The 19097-nt window shown below is 48.1% G+C and overlaps 1 protein-coding gene across 1 annotated transcript in view; it reads left to right on the top strand.

The window, feature by feature from the left end:
• Positions 1–7663: 7663 nt before the first annotated feature.
• Positions 7664–19097, top strand: part of LMF1 (lipase maturation factor 1) — a 206095-nt gene continuing 194661 nt past the window's right edge. The window contains exons 1-2 of the mRNA XM_074158584.1: positions 7664–7865; positions 18201–18510. Of these exons, the coding sequence (XP_074014685.1) occupies positions 7664–7865; positions 18201–18510 (512 nt within the window). The remainder of the gene's footprint in view (positions 7866–18200; positions 18511–19097) is intronic.

Below are 19097 nucleotides of genomic sequence, written 5' to 3' on the forward strand. Positions count from 1 at the left end.
GAAACTCGGCCCCTGGCAACAAGTGACTTTAAGGCCGGGGCCAGCGTCCCCGCCCCCGGCTCCTCTTCCCATTGGTCGAGCGGGAAGACTCATTTACATAGGGGGCGGGGCGCCCGCTCTGGCGGGCCCGCACCGCCCTCCCGCCGCACTCCCGCCGCTCTGCCGGCCGGAGCCGCTGCTGCCGCTGAGAGGTGCCGCCGGGCCGGGGGGGCGGCTGGACGCGGCCCGTTCGCGGAAAGGGGCCCTTTTTCGGGGTGTCCGGAGTTCCCTCCTATTTTTGCCGCTGCAAATTGTCTGGGAGGGCTTCGCCCGCGGTACCGGCGGGGACACCCCCGACGGCGGGGATGTGTTTTATACCCGCGGCGTGCGCAGCGGACCCCCCTCTCGGGGGAGGGGGCACTGGGGAGTGGGTATGGGGTGGACCGGGGCTGTGGAGCGCTTTTCCAAGCCCCACGGGACCGGGCCGCCTCGGTGAGGAGGTGCGGAGCGGCGGCGGGACGGGGCGGCAACAGCCGCCTCCTGGGGCTCCGGTCCGGCGGGACGCACCGGGCGGTTCGTGCCCTGGGTACGGCCGGTTGCTCTTTAAGCCCCCTTTCTGGGGGGTGTCGGTGCGTGGCAGAAGCACTGGCGCGTTCCGGTTGCAAGCGGGGCCGCCGTAGCCCTCCGGCAGCCGAGCCCCGGTGCCGCCGTGCGCTCCCCGCATCCCGGAGCGCGCCGTTTCTCCCCGCTCTCTTCCGAGGGGCAAATAACGGAGGGACGCGGCGGATTGCTGGAAAGAACCGAAACGAGCCTTTCCGCGCCCCCCGCTTCGCCTCTCCCCGCAGCCTTCACACCTCCGGGCTCGGTCCCGGGCACCGGGGAACCTCCCCGGGAGGGCAGAGCCCGGGCTTCTCCCGCCGCGTACCCCCCGACGTCGGCGGTTTTGCACCGTCCGGAGGAGGATGAGGCACCTCGGGGTGAGCCTTTGGGTCTGGGGGCGGCCGGGAGCCGGGGGGTTATGCCCGCAAAGTCTCCCCCGTCAGCTCCGGCTGCGGGAGAGCCCGGTGCGGGGCTGCGGGAGAGCCCGGTGCGGGGCTGAGCGGGTCGGGCCCCGCAGCAAAACCCTCCCCCCCCTTTTTTTTTTTTCCCGTTTTGTAAAAGCTCTGTCCGCTGGATCCGCAGGGCTGCCCCTGTCGGAGCGAGCCCTGGGTTTTCCAGCATTTATTTGGAGCATTTGATTCTAATTATCCGCGGAATCCAGCCTTCTAATTGCGACTGGAAAAAAAAGCAACTCCCCAAATTCCAGTTTTATCCGTTGCTTCCCGCCCCAGCCCCGCTACCCCTCGGAAAAAGGGGGTCAAGTACAAGATTTACAGGAAAAAAAAAATAAATTAGAAATTGTACGAGTGCTTCAAGCATTCCAGCATTTAAAAAGTAAGAGGAATGTGGTGGTTTTGAGAGCATTTTGTTTAATTACTGCGATGTATAATCACATTGAAATAAAGCGTACACATTGACTTAAATGTAACCCTGTTTAAATGTGCCTGAATGTCCGTATGCTTTCTCTGTGAAAATGAATATATTCTGTTATAGTGCAAAGCAGGGTTTTATTTTATTTAAAAAGTCTCTCATTTCCTTCTTAGTAATTTCTCAGAATTTCGGCTTTCAGTTTGCAGAGTCACAAAGTGAGTACCTTTGGACGAAGCTTTTTTAAATGTAATTTTACAACGTGTCTTTTAAACATAATTATTGTTTTTAAGGCTCAAGGCATGCTATACGTGTTGAAGTTACAAGTGAGGAATAATTGAACTTTTCTTCCAGGGCCTGATCCAAAGCTTAGTGAGATTGTGGAAGAGTTTCTGTTTCCCTGGGTTTTGGACCGGTGGCTTTGCAGTGCATTTGGACACTTGGCAGGACTTTTTTTTTTCCTCATCTGACAAATAATTAATGTACATTTCTATAAATGCCCGTCTCTTTCGGTTCTCATAGCTTTTTGAGAAGTTTACCTTACTGAAAATCGGTGAGTCAGGTAAATTGTATTTCATCCGTTTTCGAGGTGGCTGAGTCAATGCAATCATCACTATTTTTAGTCCAGCTTTTCAAAGACAGCCTGTCCGCATGAGGAGTCCCTTCCTCGGAAGATTCGAACCTCGTTGCGTGGCTGAGGCTGGGCAGGGATTTGTGGGACACCGAGAGCTTTGGGGCAAGCCCAAGGAGGTAGGAATGAAAACAAGACCCCCCTATTTTCTGATCCCCACCTTCAACTACAAGTCAAATTCCTGCAAAAGAAGCCCTCAAGGACAGCAGGAGTTAGAGACGTTGGGTTTCTTCTCCCTTGCATGTTGCTGCCTTTCACGGCTCCCCATCTCTGCCCGAGGCAGGGAATTGCATTTCTCAGCCCACACACTTGAATTCCTCTTTGTCCAATGCAGGTAGAAGGAGGAGGACAACTTTCGGTAGTTGCTTCCTCTTACTCCAGAGACGGGCACAGGAAAGAGGTAGTGCCTGGAGCCCCGAGCAGGGTACGTGTTCTGCTTCACGTCTGGCTTTGTGATCTTGCACAGACCATTTCATGTCTCTGAGCATCGGTTCTCAGCCGAGCTGGTGGAGAGAGCGGCGTTGCCCTGCCTCGCAGACCGATCTGAGCTGGGCAAGGGTGCAAGAAGCTGAGATGACACAGGGAGAGGAGGGAGCTGGAGCACCCGGGAAACTTCAGTAGCTCTGGTTTCCTGAGAAGTTCACTCATCCATGAAATGAAATGAGATTACGCTGGGACAGCAAGTGGGTTCAAGTGGCGTCATTTGTCTTAACCAGGGTCTCATGTTCAAATTTTGTACGACAAAGTACCAGCGATGTTTGCACAGGGATGGGCAAATGATGGAGCTGCTGGGCAGGTCTTGCAGAGATCTCACGTGATGTGTCATCTTGACCTGGCCTAACGCTTCTCTGTCTCGACCCAGCCTGCTGCAGGGCGGGCCCTGACATCAGGATTTCCACGAAAAGGTTGCAGATCTGGAGGGAAGAACCAAGATTCCCATTGCCCAATGGAGCCTTAAAGAATATACCTAAGGTGGGTACGTTTGGAGGGGATTTGGTGGAATAGAGCTGGCTGTTCCTGATGGGGAGCAGGCACAGCAGAGGCCCACCAGCTGCCTGTCAGTATTGGTAATATTGCTTCATTTTATTTGAAGTCTGACACGGTCTTCAATAAAGGTCCTGGGCAGCTCACACCAGTGTTGCTTGGGATCAGACGCTAAATACAAGGTCTGCATGTTTGGCTCCATTGCATTTTCACTTGTCACCTGGGAACGTTCAGAATCCCCATGGGATGGAGGTGGCTTGACCTCCATCCTGGTTCCTCTCTGCTATACCTATTTGTGTTATGCAGGAATAAGTGTATGTGTGTGTGTTGCCTTCGGAGCAGTCAGAGCCCCACTAATGTCAGGGAGGAGAAATCCCATCTTCAGTAGAAGACAGGGAAAGCATTTTCAGAGCATGAGAGCATGTGGGAACCACTGCAGACGATGGGATATGCTCTGCAATGCACACACGTACTGCGCTCCCTCCCTGGCTGGGTGCTGGCCCAGCCCAAAGGTGGGCTCTATCGCTTAATCTGATCAAGTGACAAAGTTATCACTTGTCAAAAATTGGCTACCTTTGAACTGCAGGCAGATTTTACATGGGAATTTCAAAGAGCAAATAGAAAGAGCCTTTACAGGGGAAGAAAAAACAACCCCTGATCAGATAAGAGTAACCTACGCGTCGTGTTAAAATAAGCCTCTGACATCTGCAGGATTAATGCTCTGCCCAGAGGATACAGCAGTTCAGTGGCAGCTCTGAGATTGCTGTGAAACAATGTTCAGTCCCTTTTCAGGAAAGCTACCGATATCTGAAAAGAAAACAGAGACCTGTGGTAACTTTCTACTAATTTCAATTTCTTAACTTTAATTTTTTAGCAGCAGAAGAGCTGAAAATCTTTGCTCTCCAGTGGAACTGCAGTGATGGGTCCAATCCTACACTGTGCACTTGTGAAGGCTCCAGCACACAACCAGAGCCTGCTCGCGCTATTTTAAGACTAAATTTTTATTGCTTAGCTGCTTGTAGATGAGTTTACGTCCAACATTTGTCTTCTGTTGACATGAAACGAGCCTTGCTGCTCTAAACCATTCAGGAGTAAAAGGGACAGAAGCTTTTTGCAAATTTTAATTAACACTTGGGGCATTTACTTCTCGGCATCTCCACAGCTCCCACCACTGTGCTTAGCTCTGCTCTCGAAATTTGTGTTTTCACCTGCACAGCAGGAGTGCAAAATTACTGTGTGCTGTCGTGAAAGTCACTGCGTGCTCCCACCACAGCAAGAACAAGTTTTTTTATTGCACAGCCACATCCAAAGCCCGTCATTAGAGGTGTTTCCATGGATTGTGAAGAGCTGGGGACTCGAGGCTCCCACCGCTGTGAGTGGATGCAAACGTGCACCCCTTGCACAGCTGCTGCAGTCTGCTGAGAACAGGGGGAAAAAAGAGGCTTAAATATTAGTTTAATATTAGTTTTTACTGTGTTAATGGGGTGCTTAGCTCCAGCATCCCTCCTTTTTCTGGACAGGAATAGCTTGGCAGCTGCAGGGCGAACAATGGAGGAACATGTCCCCCAGCAGCTCTTTTCCAACCCATGAACATTTACCTGGCGTTGATACAAGAAACTCACCTGCACTGGGCAGGACTCCACTGACCTCTCTCTTGCTTGAAATGCAAGTGGAAAGGAGTGCACGGGATTCCAAAGCCCTTTTCTAGGTTTCATCGTGGCAGCAGATATCAGAGAAAAAAAGGACATTTATTTTTAGGAAGCCTTGACTTCAGGGTGAGTCAAAGGCAGTGAGGGCTTCATGAAAATCTTTACATGTTACATTGGGCCTGGTGTGCAATTTCTGCTAAAATAAAATAGCCCTTACTAACAAGAGCTTTTATCGTTATTAATTCTTTAATATCCCAGTGCAAAAAAGTTACCTAGTGGCTTGTTCTGCATTTTTATCTTGCAGTTTTCCCAGCCTGAAGGTTCGCAGTATGGTGCTGGCAGCCAAGGACCCGGAGGTGAAAGCAATTACAAACCTGAAAGGGACGGCTTTCTCTTTCGGTCTCGGAAAACATGCGTGTGTAAAGACCAAAACCAGCAGAAAGGGAAAGATATGTCAATGCGTTATTTTTGTTCAAATATTCCCGGATACCAGCAACCAAATAAAATTTACTTTTGTGGGATCAACACCACACAGGTATGGGTTACGCATTAAAGGCCAGGCGAGACACTGGCAAAAGATCTCTTCTTTCCTCCTGCACAGCACAGGCAGGACGGCATCTTTTCAAAGTAATGAAGAACAATTCTATTCATTATGATTATTGTGATTATTAATTGTTTGTCCTATGATACCACTTAAGAATCCCTCTTATGAATCAGCACCCCGTCATTATAGATGCTGTACAAATAAAGGAGGAAAAAAAGGTAATTCTTCCTCCGAAAACCCTTTTCAACCTTAATCTTGCTAACCCTGGAGTTAAAGATCAGATTTCCACAGGGAAGGATCAGGGATTTTAATGGAAAAAATATTACTGCTGGAAAAATCTTAAGTAGTAGAAGGAAGCTCCCAAATTCTTTGCGAGATCCCATTTAGCAAACGCAGCTGAGCGCTCAGTGGGATTGTGTATAACTGCATTATACATAATTGAATGTATGTTTTCTTTAGAGGAGTCCCCAAACGTTAATACTGCTTTACAAAATAGTTATTTCTGCGCACATTCACTTTCTCTGTTTTATTTAAACCCAATTCCTGGCAGCCAGAGGGGCGAAAGACTAGACCTGAATGAACACAGAGTAATTTAGGGTGCCAGGGACAGCAGGGTTGAGGTGCTGGTGGGGACAGCTGCTGGGTGCTGTGACAGTAAATGCTTGTTTCTCTGTCACTTTTGCAGCTGTTTGGAACACAGCAAAATAGGGTCGGGCGGGGGGACGTGGCGGCGCGCATTTTGTTGAATGAAGATCAGCATCAATGATGCCTCAGCGCCTGCCGGCCAGCCTGACATTTATGAATCGCTTTCCCTTTGAGACTTTAAGGCTCAGAGCCTGGCTCTTAAATGTCTTGTTTGCCCTACTTGCTTGGTTTTTTACATTGTTTTGTTTTCTGATACCTTAACTTTGAAAAGAGAGGAACGTGAGGGAAAATCAGGACATGAAAAGAAAAGCTGACAGTAAATAGATGAGTGAGCAAAAAAACCTGACACGGATGATGGTCCATACAAAGCTGCACACCAGCAGGAACTGCAGAACAGAGAGGGGGTCATTGGGTGTTCTAATCTATCGTTTTATCACACTTTTTCCTTTATAGCTTGATCCATCTTCCAGTAAAGCTAAAGGGAAGGCTTCCATTGCCTTTTACGAGAGTTGGGCTGGTCCTTTAGAGTTACAACACTTTTCTGCCGTTTAATAGGCTTAAAACTTTGCAGCTCGTATTGTTGAAAGACGCTGTTGACACACGACGTCCCCCGAGCTCGGGTCGGTTGAGGTCGGTGTTCGTTCCTGCGACTGTCCCAACCTGCGCATCTGGCAGACCTCAGCGCGATCCTCAGCAATGAAAACCGACCCAGATCAGTGTTTCCTTCCCAGGTCCAATTTTTCCTTTTGTTTTTTTGCTAAATCTATACCCTAAACTCTCCACTTTTCCTCAGTAATTTCCTCAATTATCCAGTTTGTTTTACAGACATTTCCATTTAATGTGGAATTTGCCATAAAAGTTTCATAAAGACCCCACAAAGGAAACCATTGGCTTACATCTATTTAAATTTATCTAGCCAAACCTCGTGGATAATCCAAAGGGAGAGTGAAAACTGCAGTATACCCGAGGCCTTTAACAAATAGCTTATTTTTCTTTCCCTATACAATGCACCATTATGTAGGTTTTTTTTTTTTTTTTTTTCCAAGGAGAACAATGCGAGCAGCGGTGATGGGAAACTGGAAAAACAAAAGAGGCATTTAGAAGGGACCGGTTTACAGTCTGAAAAGCATTGAATAATGTTACACCTGATAACAGATACTTTCTCAGAGACCATCGGAGCGGTTTAGCACGGCGGTATTTACTTAAGTGGGATACATGACACACGTCTAAACTCATCGATGACCGCCGAGGCCGCTTTATTAAAGCGGTTTTGCTAAAAAAAAAGAGCATTTATGAGCTCAATGGGGAGTCAAGCGCTTGACGGCTATAGACTATGCGAAGTAGAAATCACGGCAGCATCAGAAGTGGCTAACGATGAAAGCCTGAGGAATTAAATCTAATGCTTTCACTCAGGGGTTTAACCTAACGTTCTTCCTCAGGGATTTAACCCGACATTTTTCCTCAGGGACGGAGCCCGGGCGCAGCGGGGCGAGCTGAAGGGGCTGCAGCAGGCCCCGGCCTCCTTGGGCGGGAGATGGACCAAGGGGGCTTGGACCCAACTCCTTCCCGTTCTTTCCCTTGTTTGTTTTTTGTTTTGTTTCGGTTTGGTTTTTTTTAACTTTGCACTTCTTCGCCGTTTTTCAAACGTCGCTCTCTGCGGCCGCGCCGCCCAAACGCCACTTCTCCACAGAAACCCCGGCCGCACCGACGATGGCCTCAGCGGCTGCCCCGAGGGCCCGGCGCGGCGGGGGGCGGGCCGCACGCATGCTCGCTGCGGGCTCCGACATGGCGGCGCCCAGCGCGGCGCTGAGGCAAAGGCGAGCGGCGGCGGCGGGCGGCGGCGCCCCCGAAGCCCCCGAGAGGGCTGCGGTGGAGCCGGCAGGCAGTAGGGCCAGGCCGCCGCCGTCATCGGGCACGTTCTGGCTGACCCGCATCGTGCTGCTGCGATCCATAGCCCTGCTTTACTGTGAGTCTCCGGGCGCTGCCCCGCGCCTCTTTCTCTCGCCGCTGCCCGGGGAAGCGGGTGGGGGCCCGGCGGAGCCCCGGGCTGCTGGAGGCGGCGGGGCTGGTCGCCAAGCAGAACCCCGTGAAGTCTTGGGGTTGCCCCGTTCCTCAAGGCCTTCCCCGGTGCAAAGCCTCAGGTGGGGCAGGTGGGGAATGGGGGAGCCCCTGGTTGTCCCCTCCCGTGGGGTCCATGGCGGTGCCGAGGTCCCACCGTGGTGGGAGAGGAGGCCCATGACCATCTTAGGTAGTCGGTGGTGAAATTGTTTTGGGGAAAAGGGGGCTGCAGGGGCTTTGCCCCCAGTTCCTGGGTCTGGGCCCTATCCTGTCATTGCAGGGATGCAGCAGCTGTCCTGAGGAGCCCTGCCTGCCTTTTACCAAAGCACTGCTTAGTTTTGGGTGTTGGGGGTATGTGTTTGTGTACGCAAAGCTTGAGGGAACGACTGAGATGTGAAATGGGAAGAGCCTCATGTTTTAAACTCTTGCTTTACTGATGGGACAGGGGCCCTGTGGCTGATGGCCGGGGTGGTGTTGGGGCTCCCATGTTGGAGGAGCTGGAAGGAGAATTGGCTCACACCACCAGGCTGGTACTTACCTGTCAGCAGAGCTGGTTGGAGCTGGTAGTCCTTTTTTCTTCAAGGTAGATGTCGTGTGCTAGCTGTGCAAGAGAGAAACTCCTCACCTTACGCTTTAGGATCCTATGTAGGACCTCCTTGGGTGCCAACACTACCAGTTGGGACCTGGAATTGACATGACCTTAAAACAGTTAATGATGAAATCGGTTTCCAACCTCAGCTGTGCTCGTTTGGCTCTCGCTTTGGCAAGCAACACCGAGAGCCGCGCTTGGAGCCCACTAGTGCTCCACTTAAAAAAATATTCACAGTGAAACCTAAACTGACATGTAACACACTACGTTACAAATTCTAAACTTGCCCCAGATTTGTCCACAAAATCGTTAGGATTTGTAGGCTGCCAGCCTGCTTAGATTATTTTGCATCAAAACCATGCAGAAGTTGTAGTTTTGTATGGTTTTGACACGTGCTCTGTTTCTAGTTTGGTTTCAGCTCTCGGTGAAATGCGGGGTTATGACTCTTTCAGTCAAAATGAAAGCGATTCTGATATTCCCCCGTGTGTAAATCCAGACTGCTGAGTTTCCCGTAGCTCAGTTTGCAGTTTCCTTATGAAAAACTGATTAGCGTTCTCCGCTCTGCGTTTGATGGAGGCCGCTGCTTTCTGATCGCAGATTTGAGGTTATAAATATGCCCCATCCGGGACCAAATTCTCTCCTGTAGGGTGGTGGCGTGTTTGGTGGGAAGGGGCTGGTGGGGAGGTGGGAAGGGAGAGGCGGTGGCTGGAGGGGTGGGAGTTGGGAAGGGGGGGTGATGAGGTAGAGGAGGGTAAAGAGCGAGTCAAACGTATGGGAACTTCTGGTGTGTGGGAGACCTGATTCAGGATAAGGAGAGCAGTAAGAGGAGCGAGTATCCCATTCAGGGTCAGGTGAGTTACAACATGAAAATGATTGAAACCTACGAGCTGGAGGGAGAAAGGGAGAGTGAGCATTTTTAAGGCAGAGGATGAAGCTGAGATCGAAGGCTGGTGAGTGAAATGGGGAGAAGAACTGGATTTGGCACTTTTTGAAAGAGGAGAGGGGAGTAGGAATGCCTTTGAGTGGCAGAAGTGGGGAGGAAACCCCAAAATGCTTCCACAGTCCAGAGTGAAGAAACCTTTTTGAGAGAGGTAGCGCAGAGGAAAGGATTTGGGTACCAGAGCTGGAAGGAACAGGGTAGGAGGATAGCTCTGTCCTTTGTAATGAAGGAGGTGCAAGAAAGGAAAAGTTTACCTGCTCGTTATGCAACTTCAGCTTGATTGTGATCAGATAACAGTGATTTCTGCTGTTTGTTTTGGTTGAGTAACAGCCAAGGGACCCAAAGCCAGAAACCTGGGCCAGATTTGAGACAGGTCAAATTCTGACTTGGGCTGTCACTTGCAGTGATGGTGGGGCTCCAGCTCCGATCCCAATGAGGGGGTGACACTGCACAGCCTACAACCAAAGCAGTCGTGGAGTGGAAACTAATTGGCGTGTCTGAGATGGAGAGATTGTGAAGAGGCAGATTCCTCTGTCAAAGGCTGCAAAACCATGACACGGCTGTTGGGGTGGGATGCTCTCGAGGGAAGGTGGGTTGCCTTTTGATCTCTTCTGAGAGCCTGGGTTTAGAAACAGCAGAAAACAATTTAAAGCCTCTGTGCCAAGCACCTCTTCCAAGCTCTTTTCTGAAGATGGAACCATTTACTCTGACAGATTTTTTTTTTTTTTTTCCCAGACGCGGCGATTCTGCACACACCGAGTCTCAGACTTGCTGAGGAAACGGTTGATGCCGTTGTGACAGGTTGACATTCCTCAGTCGTGGGATGTTTTCCCCCCTTCTTTCATTTCACCCTTTTAAATGTAACCCTTTCATTCCTGCTGTGTTAAGCAACAAATCCTTTGGGGGCATCTTGTGTTAAAGTATCAGGAAAGTGGTCACCCCCCGATGATTGCAGCTCCTGCGTATTAGCATAGCTGTGTGAGCTGAGAGCTTGTCCTCTCTCCTTGGTGGAAAGGGAGGGGTGCGAGAGTGAAAGACCTTGTGGATGGGATGGAGAGAAACATAATTTGTGGGATACAGTGATTGCTGAGGTGAGGGGGCAGAATTGCCAAGAATTATTTGGGGGACTGTCACCTCCTTCCTGCCCCCAGCTCCGCTCTTGAGAGGCTGTTTTATTGCCTGATGCAAGCTGGGGAGATGCTTTCCCTTTGGATCTTCTCCTGTGGAAGGAGGACAGGCAGAGCAAGGCAGGTGTGAAGTGTCCTCCTGTGTGCCCTCTGTTTTCCGCCACCCCCTTTGGTTATAACAGCTTAACAGCTTTCCTTTTTTTTTTTCTTTTTTTTTTTTTTTTTTTGAAGGGGGTTTCCAGAAGCAGCCAGAGCCTGGGAAGTCCCTGGCAAAGCAGCTGCTGTCTGAGAGGCAGGTTAGAGATGGGAAGGTGGGAAAGGATCTGATGATTCCTGAAGGCCAGGGACCAAAGCTACATGCTGCTGGTAGGAATGGGAAGGAAGGGGAAAATGGATCCAAGCTGAAATTTCTCAGTGACGTTTGCTCTTTGCAGCAGGGCTGTGCCAGTGGGGTCCTCCCAGCTGAGCACTAAGGTAAATGAAATGCCTGTCTGTGCAATTCTGTCTTTAATAGTAGCTAGTACTGTGTACTTGTAAATTATGCGACACTTAAATTCTTATAACTGACAGCCCTTGGAGACATTTTCAGATCTGGGACGTCTTTCTCCTCTTCACCAAGTGTGGGCAAACCAAGTGGTATAACCCTTCTGGAGGAGAAGAGAGTGAAGTAACGCAGAATCCAGCCCTGAGGAAGAGAAACATTACGTAGGTCTTACCATGTGCCCTGCTGCCCAGACCCCCCTCTGTTTCTGTAGAGGCATCTTTGTATAGTACTGGTGTGCTAGTGGAAGAGACTTGTCTCACAGACTTCCATCGTTGCAGTCTCTCAGTCACTGGCTAATTGCAATCTCTAATGCAGTAATTCATGAGACAGGGAGGCTTGGACAAATGCCGTTCTGAGATTCGAAGGTTTTACGTCCTGGTCTTACACTGTGTTTTTGTTCTTTATGGCAGGAATTGATATTTTCTAAGTAGAGAAAGTCTTTGAGGTCTTGTTGGAAGTCCTGTTACAAGTAAATAGCTGGTCCCAAAGCTCTTGATAACAAATGTGCATTATTTGCTCCATTCACCCTTCTTCTAAATCATTGGTAAGTGCCCTGTTTGGATGATTACTATCATCAGATTCCAGATGTAGAAGTTTAAGTAATTAGATATCACCCTTCCCAATTTCAGCCAGGCTCTGTAGAGTGCTTTGAAATAAAAGCTATTATTTAAATCCAGTTTATCTTCTTTCTTTGTATGTATTGTTTAATAGTAGTATTTTCTTTCCCTAGAGCTAGAGCTACGGGAGGTTCATGCTACTTCTTCCTAATTCTGAAATCTAAAGCCTTCTCAGGGGGATCTGGCTTCCTGTAGGTTGCTGGCTCTCCCCGGTGTCCTTCCTCCTCTCTCTCTCTCTCTCTCTGCCTCTCTGCCATCTCCCCTGCTTTTCCTCTTTTCTTCCCTCAGTTATATTAAAAGGCTCCCAATAGCTTTCAGCTTGCTTAGTCAGGATTATAGTACATCTTCAGACACTTTTTCTGCCCTGAAAGGTTTTATTTCAGCGCGGTGCTTGTTAGCAAGTCTGCACAACAAAGGCGGTGTGTTAGCGCTGTGTCCTCTTAGCGAGCTACATGCCCCCGTTTAACTCTGCACGAAAGAGCCACGTAAGCGAGACAGAAGTGTGTTTGGCCCTGAACAAAGCACTTTCACCGTGGGGAGATAAATTCATAGCAAGCAGTGGTAGTTTAAGGGAAATGATAACAAGAATGGGGAAGAGGAGAATCTGTCTCCCGGTCTGCTGTTTGCCCAGAGCTGGTTTGAAGCAGAGGGATGTTCTCGGGGCATCCTCCAGCTGCAGGCTGGAACGCCCCTGGTCTGGTTTGAAACAGTCTGGGTCCTTACGGGGAAGCTTTTTAGCGGTGCCACAGCCCAGCCTTTTCTATTTGCTTTCACATCATTTCAAACAAAGAGGCAATGGGGATAGAAGCGCTTAGAAAGCCTCCAAAGCAACCACCCCAAAGTCTCGAGCTTTGCTGCAAATGGCAATAAAACAAAAAAGTGTTAAGAACAGACTACTTTGTTGTGTGTTTGTTTGTGGCCGTGGGGTTGCACGATGAAAAGGGGGTGTTTGGTTTCACTCAGGCTCTTTGCTCAGTACCACGGTGTTGTTGCTTCTGTGTTGCAAAACTTTGCAGGGGAATTTATTGATTGCAAACTTATTTGATTCATTTCTCTGACAATAATGAATATTCTCCCCCTTCTTCTTTTCAGTAGTACAACCTCAGCTTGCCAGCATCCAGCAAAGGGCCTTTTTGAATGCCTTGTTGGGTCAAAGGTGCACTTGATATATGGCTCCAGGCAGATTTTTTCTGTGTGTGCAAGATGTAGTTTGGTTTTCATGCAAAGCTCTGTGCTCTTGGTTCATTTCTTCTTGTGGTTTGGGCTTTAAGTAAAAGTTAAGACTTTTTTTTAATGGGGGGAGAGAGAAAGCCATATGACCGGAAAGTTTTGGATTTCACATCTTTAAATCTTTACGGAGCATGAAGAATGGGATTCTCTCATTCTCCTACCATGACAGGCTGAGCCTGGACTGGGGGAAAGGAACTGGGGTGACAGGGCAATATGGATAGACCAAATCATTTCAGATGGGTGACTCTTGTGTTGCACGCTTGGGTTGTGGTTATTGGTAGCATGTGGGTTTGAACAAGGGATGTGTTCAGTTCTGGGAGACAGAGGAGGCTGGGAGGGGAGGGAGAAGGTGGTGGTGGGGGAGTTAATGGAAAAGTACAGTAAAGCACCTTCTGAGGTGAGAATAAGTAGTGAAGGTCTATTAGCAGTTGATGACAATTTACATGTATTACTTATGTAAAGATCAGCTCGCAGCAGGTAGAGGAGCGTGCTCCCATGTGAGCTGTCAAAGGCTCCGTCTGCCTCCTGAGTGGGAGGGAGCATGGGAGTCGCTGAGTTTTCAATCTGCAAAGGAGAGAATAGTCTAAAGAATGGCAAAGTGCTTCAGATGGAAAGACAGGAGACTGGCACGGGCTGAAGATACCCAAATCCAGGAACTATTGGTAAAAAGTCCAGGCAGTGAGCAGCCACAGGGGTGATAGGGTTTTTTGCTGGGTTTGGAGACTTGGAGGTGTGCTGAGCTGTGCTGGGAGTCAGCAGGGGATGTCCCTGAATTAGGAGCCCAGCCATGGCCTCACATCATTCTCATCTGTGATGCCAGAAAGGATAGCTATGGGAAAACATCGGCTTCTGCATCCTGGTCAGCAAAGTGCATCCTGAACTCTGGAAAAGCCCCCTTCTTGGTTATGCTCTTGTTTTGTAAGATGACAGCAGAAAGTGAGAGTCATTCTGAGGGGTTTGGCCTGCTAAAGAGGCTGGAAGGAGTGGGTGACTCTGGATCAGGCCCTGCGTTAGCTTGCTCCATCCTGAGGGAATCCACCATGGACTCCTCGGTGCAGAATATGCCTGAGCTGGAGGTAGCCTGGCTGCTGGTGGAGGCAAGCTGTCTGGTGGATAGGAATGCAAGTGTCTGTGCTGTTGTTGCAGGAAAAAACAAACCCTGGACTGGTGGCAGATGCTGATGAATGCGTTCCCCAAAGTTTGCAAAGCCAGAAGTTGGGTTTGCTCAGGAGGAAAGCGGCTTCTCCTGAGCAAGATGCAGAGTCTCGCAGCTCTGTGGGTGGCTGAGACGCTGCCTGGCTGAGAGCAGTGCTCAGCGGCTGCCCGCTGAGACTTTCTTTCACCATTCCAGCATCCCTTTGGATAAGACCCTTCTCTCTTTGCTGCCACGGATGAGAACATACCTAGGCCGACATGAACCTTGCAGAAACCCAGGAGCACAGCTTTACAGAGTGTTTGGAGAGGCTGAGGTGGATGCAATGCCCTTGCTCAAGCAGATTCGGTGCCTTGGACTCTGTGGCGTGGTTGAACCCAGCACGCTGCATTGGTGGGTCCCCCCAGCATTGTCTGACTTAATGAACCAGAATTCATCAGTTTGTAACAGAACTGCTTCTGCCACCCTCTTGCCAGGAAGAAGCTACAGGACAAACAAGAGAAGCAATTAACCTTGCCCCATGCCCTGGCAGTGCAGTGAGCATGCCAGCCAGTGCCCAAGGTGGAAGCAAACTTGTTTGACCGTATTTACCTAGGGGGAGCGGGAAGATGGAGAGTGGAAAATCCCCAAATACGAGGGCAAAGGGAGAGAGGTTTCAGAATAGGGGTTAAGGAAGAGGAAGTGGAAGCTTTGGGGGCAAACGGGACTTTTCCTCCGACCCCAACCAAGCCAAGATCAAAGGAGAGGTTACTGGAGAAGGGAGCAGGATCTGTTTTACAGTCAGTTCAAGGATAGTTTCTTGAGAGGGGTTCAGGGAGAGGAAGCAGTGACATGCTGATGAATAACTTCCTTTTTTTCCCCCTGGATCTGTGCATCTCCTCTGTGGCTGAAATCCTGCACAGAATCTGTCTTTCGTTCGAACTATTGCATGTGTCCAATAACGTGGGAACCGCTGCCTTCAGGGTGAAGCCTCTTGAAGATTTAGCTGGTGCCGTGGGAGAGTAGATCTAGAAGATTTGGTGGCAGGGTTTGAGAAGCGGGTGCCGCCTAAGGGATGTGCCCTTCCAAGGTGCTCCAGAAGATGCTGGAGATGAGCGGAGTGGGAGCACAGCGTGGTGCGAGTCTGCGGCTCAGCCTGGGGAATGTCCAGGAGAGGGAGCTGGATCCAGGATGGAGCAGCACGTCTGGGAAACGCTGCACACGTGTGAGCAATAAACGTGTGAGCAATAAACAGCGCTGGCTGGACGTGGGCCCCGATGGCTTAGGAGGGTGATGGATCAAAACGTAAGTGGAATAGTCCGGATTTCTTTTGGGTTAGATGAGTTCTTCATAAATTAGGGCTGTTGCTGATGGGATTTAGTTGTGAAATGGTAACGTGCGAAATAGCAGCAGCGCAGCGTCTTGTGAAAAATAGACGTTCCTGGGAGAAAACCACTTTGGAGCCCAAACTGGGCAATCTTAAGATGTGCAGTTCTTGCCAACCTATAATGCAGTCTTTGCTGCTTTCAGACTTAAAAAGGCTGTGCATTATTTTGTACATACAATGTGTACTTTTCTGCAATTGCTATAGTTTGTTTTTCCTAATTTACCCTTTCCTTGTTTATCTTGCATACTGTGCAGGGGTCTAATTTAGATTTTTTTTTAGGAAAAAAACTGCTTAGCAGTTATGGGTTGGGGCAGCAATTTCTTCAGCATTTAGAGGTGAATTTGATTAGCACCTTTGGAAAACTGTGCAGCAAATTGCAGTGCTAATCAAGGGAAATCAAGCCATGGAGTTTTAAGGCAGAGTTGGTCGTTATTTTTTTTTTCTTAAACCAAAAATGAGGATATTAAGTTGTCTGAGGCTCAGAAGCATTATATTTCTGCTTGTTTCATGTGTCAGGCTTTCTGATTCCACAGTTGTGCTGGACAGAGTGTTGGTAGAAAAATATGAATACTCCAAAATATAAAACACTTAATTTGCGGTCCAAAGCTGATTCTTTAGTGTTGCGATCAGTTTTTTCCTCATGTCCCTCCCTCCCTGAAATTGAGTAAAATATTCTGCATGTCTTTTATTAGTTTGGAAAATCCTGCACTGTGTATGAAAGATGGACAGGAAGAGATACAACCAATTAAACCCCCAACTTTATTGTGTTAGCGCTATGATTCAGGATCTGTTGAAATCAATGGGAACCCTCCCAGTGACCTCAGATATGCGCTGGATTGAGTTTTACTGGTTTTTCAAATGAGAACAAAATACACGCAGGGTGCAAAGAGATGGCGTAAATGTTAAGTGAGTTAACTGGAGACCTTTGTGTCTGGGGGGAATGGTACATTTATTTCTATTCCCTGGGGCTGCAGATTTTCAGTTGCTGGTCAAACTTCAAAGAAACGGGAATCCGGGCCTGAACTCAGGATATAGTTTCACATAGACTTTCTACCAGTGTTCCCCCAGTGAGAGACATCAACCAGATGAACACCAGAATTCTTGTTTGCAGAATGACAGTATTCAGATAAGGAAGGAAACAGATTTGATCATTAACTAAGGAGTATTTGGGGGGAAACAAATTGGCCTTTTCCAAGACCTCTGGTGTTGCTGCATGTGACGTGGCTGGTGTTTGGATAATGTTTGAAAGATGGGTAAGTTAGCTGCTGGGAGCAAAATATATGGAGCCTAATCAGGAAATGTTGGCCTTCGTCATTTTTTTTTTTTTCTGAGAAATGGAGATTACTGCAGTTACGAACTGCAAATTGGTAACTGGAGGAGATTCCTAAAATATGAGATAATCCCTAGAAACTGACCAACTTTCACTGTAGAACATCAAATTCTAGGTCTATAATCTGTAATTAAATTGCTTATGTGCTGTTAAAAAAAGCATCTGGCTGTTCTAAGATTGTCCAGTGCAAGGGCATAGACACTATAAATGAGAGAGCTGTAGTGACATGTAAAAAGTAGCAATTTAGAGGACAGGAAAATATTAAGATTTTGTATTTCCAGCCTACCAGGATGTGAGAGGATCCAGAAGGTCAACCCATAGCAAAACTACTGTATTCTGCAATTGCAATGTATAACCATTAACCATTACGCTGCCAGAAGAATTAAGGTGTCCTTTGGATGTCTCTTGAGTGGTGTGTATGAGTTTAAGCTGTCTCATTAACAATTTTCTGAAATATGAAGTGTTTTCAATATAAGGAAATAATCCAATACTTTGGATTATTTTATCTATTTGGCACAGATAACATTATGTAGAAATGGAGCTATGTTGTCCTCTAAAGTCAAAGTGTAACCTTGCAGGTACAATCTGCTCTTAGTATGTAGTGGGTTATTTGTACTGGCAACAGCAGACACTGTAAATCACCATCAACAACAAACCTCATGCTGGAGCTGTTGTCTATTTACACTGCAAAATGTTTTGTGAAACTGAAATAGGAGGGGTCAGAAAGCACAACTGTGTCTTTACTGCTGCAAAGATACACAGAGATACACCCCGGGATCTGTGCACGAACTGAGGATTTGTCGGTGTCTCCTTTCCAAATGCTTGTAGAAAGGATATTCTGTCTGAAAGTCTTGAAATTAATGCAATACTTTCACTCATACTCTGCAGTGCAATTAAGCTGTTTTTCTCATCTGCATTAAGAGATGAATAGTGTATGTGAGTAACCTGGGGTCATGCAGAGTCTAACAGAGCTGGGCTGAGCCTCCTGTTTCTGCCTTGGGTCAGAGCGCTCACTTACAGGGAGCTTTTCCCAGAAGTGCATTGTTGAGTTTGCCTGAAGCAAGTGGCATGTCCCTTACAGCTGTTGAGGAGAAAATTATCTCAGAACAGACTCTGTGCCATTTTCTGGTGTGAAGGCAGAGAGAGTATTTATAGAATTCCTCTCCCTTCCGAATTGTGGCTAATAGAAATGACTGTGTTGTATTTTAATGGAGATGAGGACATGTGAATAAATTCCTTCCTGAGGCATGAAAATACTTCTGTAACTCTGGACTCAAAACATGTACTTTGGCCTGGATGATTTCTAATACTGATTTTTTTTTTTTCCCCCTCCTTGTTTTCCTCTAGTTGTGGCCTTCCTGGTGGCGTATCATCAAAACAAGCAGCTAATAGGAGAGAAAGGGCTGCTCCCTTGTAAACTGTACCTGCAGAATGTCAAAAAGTATTTCAAAGGGAAGATAAACCTGGATGCTCTGAGCTATGCACCAACGATCATCTGGTTTCTGGACTGGTCAGACATGGACAGCACCTTGGACTACCTCTCCCTGCTTGGCCTGGCAACTTCAGCCTTTGTATTGATAACTGGATGTGCAAACATGGTCCTCATGTCTCTCCTGTGGGTTCTCTACCTCTCATTGGTCAATGTTGGACAGATCTGGTAGGTTAACAATCTCTCTGCTTTGTTTGGTTTTTTTCTGTGATCTCTTGCTGTTCATTGTACACACTGACTTTCTGTTACCGTTTGAGGTTGGTAATCTGGTAAGGAGCAACGTAGAAACGTGAGATAAGGAAAGCATTTGGCAGAAGTGAGTTATGGGCATGCTCCTGCTCTCTCTCTTACCTGGGATATCTGCCCTGATTTCTGTTGTCCTCTGAGAAAGGCAAATTGGCTGCATAACAAGCCATGCTACACGTTGTCCCTGCTGTGGAGTACTTTCCCTTATGACTGTTGCAAGGGATTTCCCCTAATAATTACCTTGGAGATGGTTTCCCAATTTTCAGTTCTATCCAGAAGAGAGCTGGGACGCTCAAGATAAGTATATGAAGCCTGTGGGGAAAAAGTAACAGAGAAATAGCGACTGTCTGCATATTGCCTTGCTGCTGGGAAAGGCTGTGGGGCAAAAGGAATGGCTTTAGGTGGGTCTCACACTTCTTAAGGCCCCAAATACATTGGTTAAAAGAAAATGGGCCCTTAGAATCCCAAATTTCATTAGTTCACCTCTTCAAGTGCCTCTCTGCCTGTAG

The sequence above is a fragment of the Numenius arquata genome, chromosome 14 (genome assembly GCF_964106895.1).
Source record: "Numenius arquata chromosome 14, bNumArq3.hap1.1, whole genome shotgun sequence".
NCBI classification, from domain to species: domain Eukaryota; kingdom Metazoa; phylum Chordata; class Aves; order Charadriiformes; family Scolopacidae; genus Numenius; species Numenius arquata.